A 1,616-nucleotide genomic window follows, 5' to 3' on the forward strand; every position below is an offset into this window, starting at 1 on the left:
AACGATCTCTGGCTCTTAGTTCAGCACTCCCGGTGCTGGAGTGAGGGTGGCGGGAGGAGAGGGGAGCGTTCCAGCTGAGCCAGGATGAACGGGCGACCGCGTGATCCGGACGTCGTGTACTAATAGTGGTAATAAATACTAATGAACTGAATTAGTAATGGACTGATCTGCTATTAGTCACTGACTAATAGCCAGTGACTCGGGGCTGCTGCAGAGAGGACAGAGTCCAGATCAGCGGGGCTGAGAAGTTGATTCGGCAGCGGGGCTGGCAAGCAGGGGAACGTGCTCTGGGGCCGGAGAGGGTTCGGCATGGGCAGTGTCACGCCTTGCCACAGCCCTGGGGAGAGGGGACAGCCCCAGGCGGGTGGCAGGGGCTCTTGCCGGTGCCCTCGGCCACGTCCTGGTTCTGCTGAGGGTGATGGGACGTGGTTTGGAGTTAAAGCAGAGCTGGGACTCGGGTTTCTTGCTTTTGGTGAACACGTGTCCTCTCCTCGGGAAGGTACGAGAGCGTGATCGCCACCCTCTGCGAGAACCTCGACTCTCTGGACGAGCCCGAGGCCCGGGCTGCCATGATCTGGATCGTGGGAGAGTACGCCGAGCGGATCGACAACGCCGATGAGCTGCTGGAGAGCTTTCTGGAGGGCTTCCACGATGAGAGCACCCAGGTGCGGTGGGATGGGGGGACAGGACAGCCCCCCACGCGATGCGGGTGATCTGGCCGCCAGCACGACCAGCTGGCTGAGGGGTGACACTGTGCCAAAGCTTGTGCTAATCGGAGTGTAACGAAGCAATTTGCTCTAGCCGGGTCGTGGAGGTGTTTTCCTTGCAGGTGCTCGGGGCAGTGGTGTCCCACAGTAGCTTTGGGTGTAGAACGTGGCCCATGAAACGCCACCGCGGTGGTGTCCCAAGCACCTTCCCTCCTTAATAGCTGGGAAGGACCAACTGGTCGTTCCTCTGTGCCAGGACAGGATCGGCCCTTTGGAGCTGGAAGACAGAGTCAGACGGCTGAAATGAGCAGAGGGACGTGCCTGCCCCTTCTGCCAGGGCAGCTGAGGCCGGTGGTTTCGCCTGTGGAAATTCTGGGGGGGTTTCATCTATGGAGAACTTCCTACAAGCCCCTCTGCAAAACACCGTGAAACTTGAGTCACGGTGAACCAGGGGAAAGTCTATAAATTCAAAATAGCAAAGCCAGCGATCCTGGCCGCCCTGTCTCAGGTCTAAAGGGACCGTCGGAGGTGAATCGCTGCTGCTTGTCCTCATAAAAGTCAGAGGATGCTCTGGCCTTCGCCCTTGTGGGACTGTGTTAACCCGGTCCCAAGATCTTGCCCAGTAACCTCTACGTCAACCCGTGGCTCTGACGGGCTGAGGGTGTGGTAATCGGCTTGAAACGGGCTGCAGGCCTGGCTGGCAGCCGTGCAGGGTGCCCTGACGCTTGTCATCGCCGCTTAAGCGGTCGCCGCGTGTTTGGTCCCTCGAAAGGCAGGTTGGGGTTACGTCCCGGCAGCGCGTAAGGGGAAAAATTCACGCGTTCTTGCACGAAAAGAGCGCGTGCTGTCTGTCTGCCTCTCCCTAAAGTTTGTTTGTCCGCCCGCAGGTTCAGCTGCAGCTGCTGACGG

General features: G+C 59.3%; 1 protein-coding gene across 1 annotated transcript in view; it reads left to right on the forward strand.

Moving 5' to 3' along the window:
- Positions 1–1,616, forward strand: part of LOC103921833 (AP-1 complex subunit beta-1-like) — a 12,044-nt gene that overhangs the window by 9,621 nt on the left and 807 nt on the right. The window contains exons 8-9 of the mRNA XM_009329860.1: positions 500–665; positions 1,595–1,615. Of these exons, the coding sequence (XP_009328135.1) occupies positions 500–665; positions 1,595–1,615 (187 nt within the window). The remainder of the gene's footprint in view (positions 1–499; positions 666–1,594; position 1,616) is intronic.

This window comes from Pygoscelis adeliae, unplaced genomic scaffold (genome assembly GCF_000699105.1).
Source record: "Pygoscelis adeliae isolate BGI_AS28 unplaced genomic scaffold, ASM69910v1 Scaffold838, whole genome shotgun sequence".
Taxonomy (NCBI): domain Eukaryota; kingdom Metazoa; phylum Chordata; class Aves; order Sphenisciformes; family Spheniscidae; genus Pygoscelis; species Pygoscelis adeliae.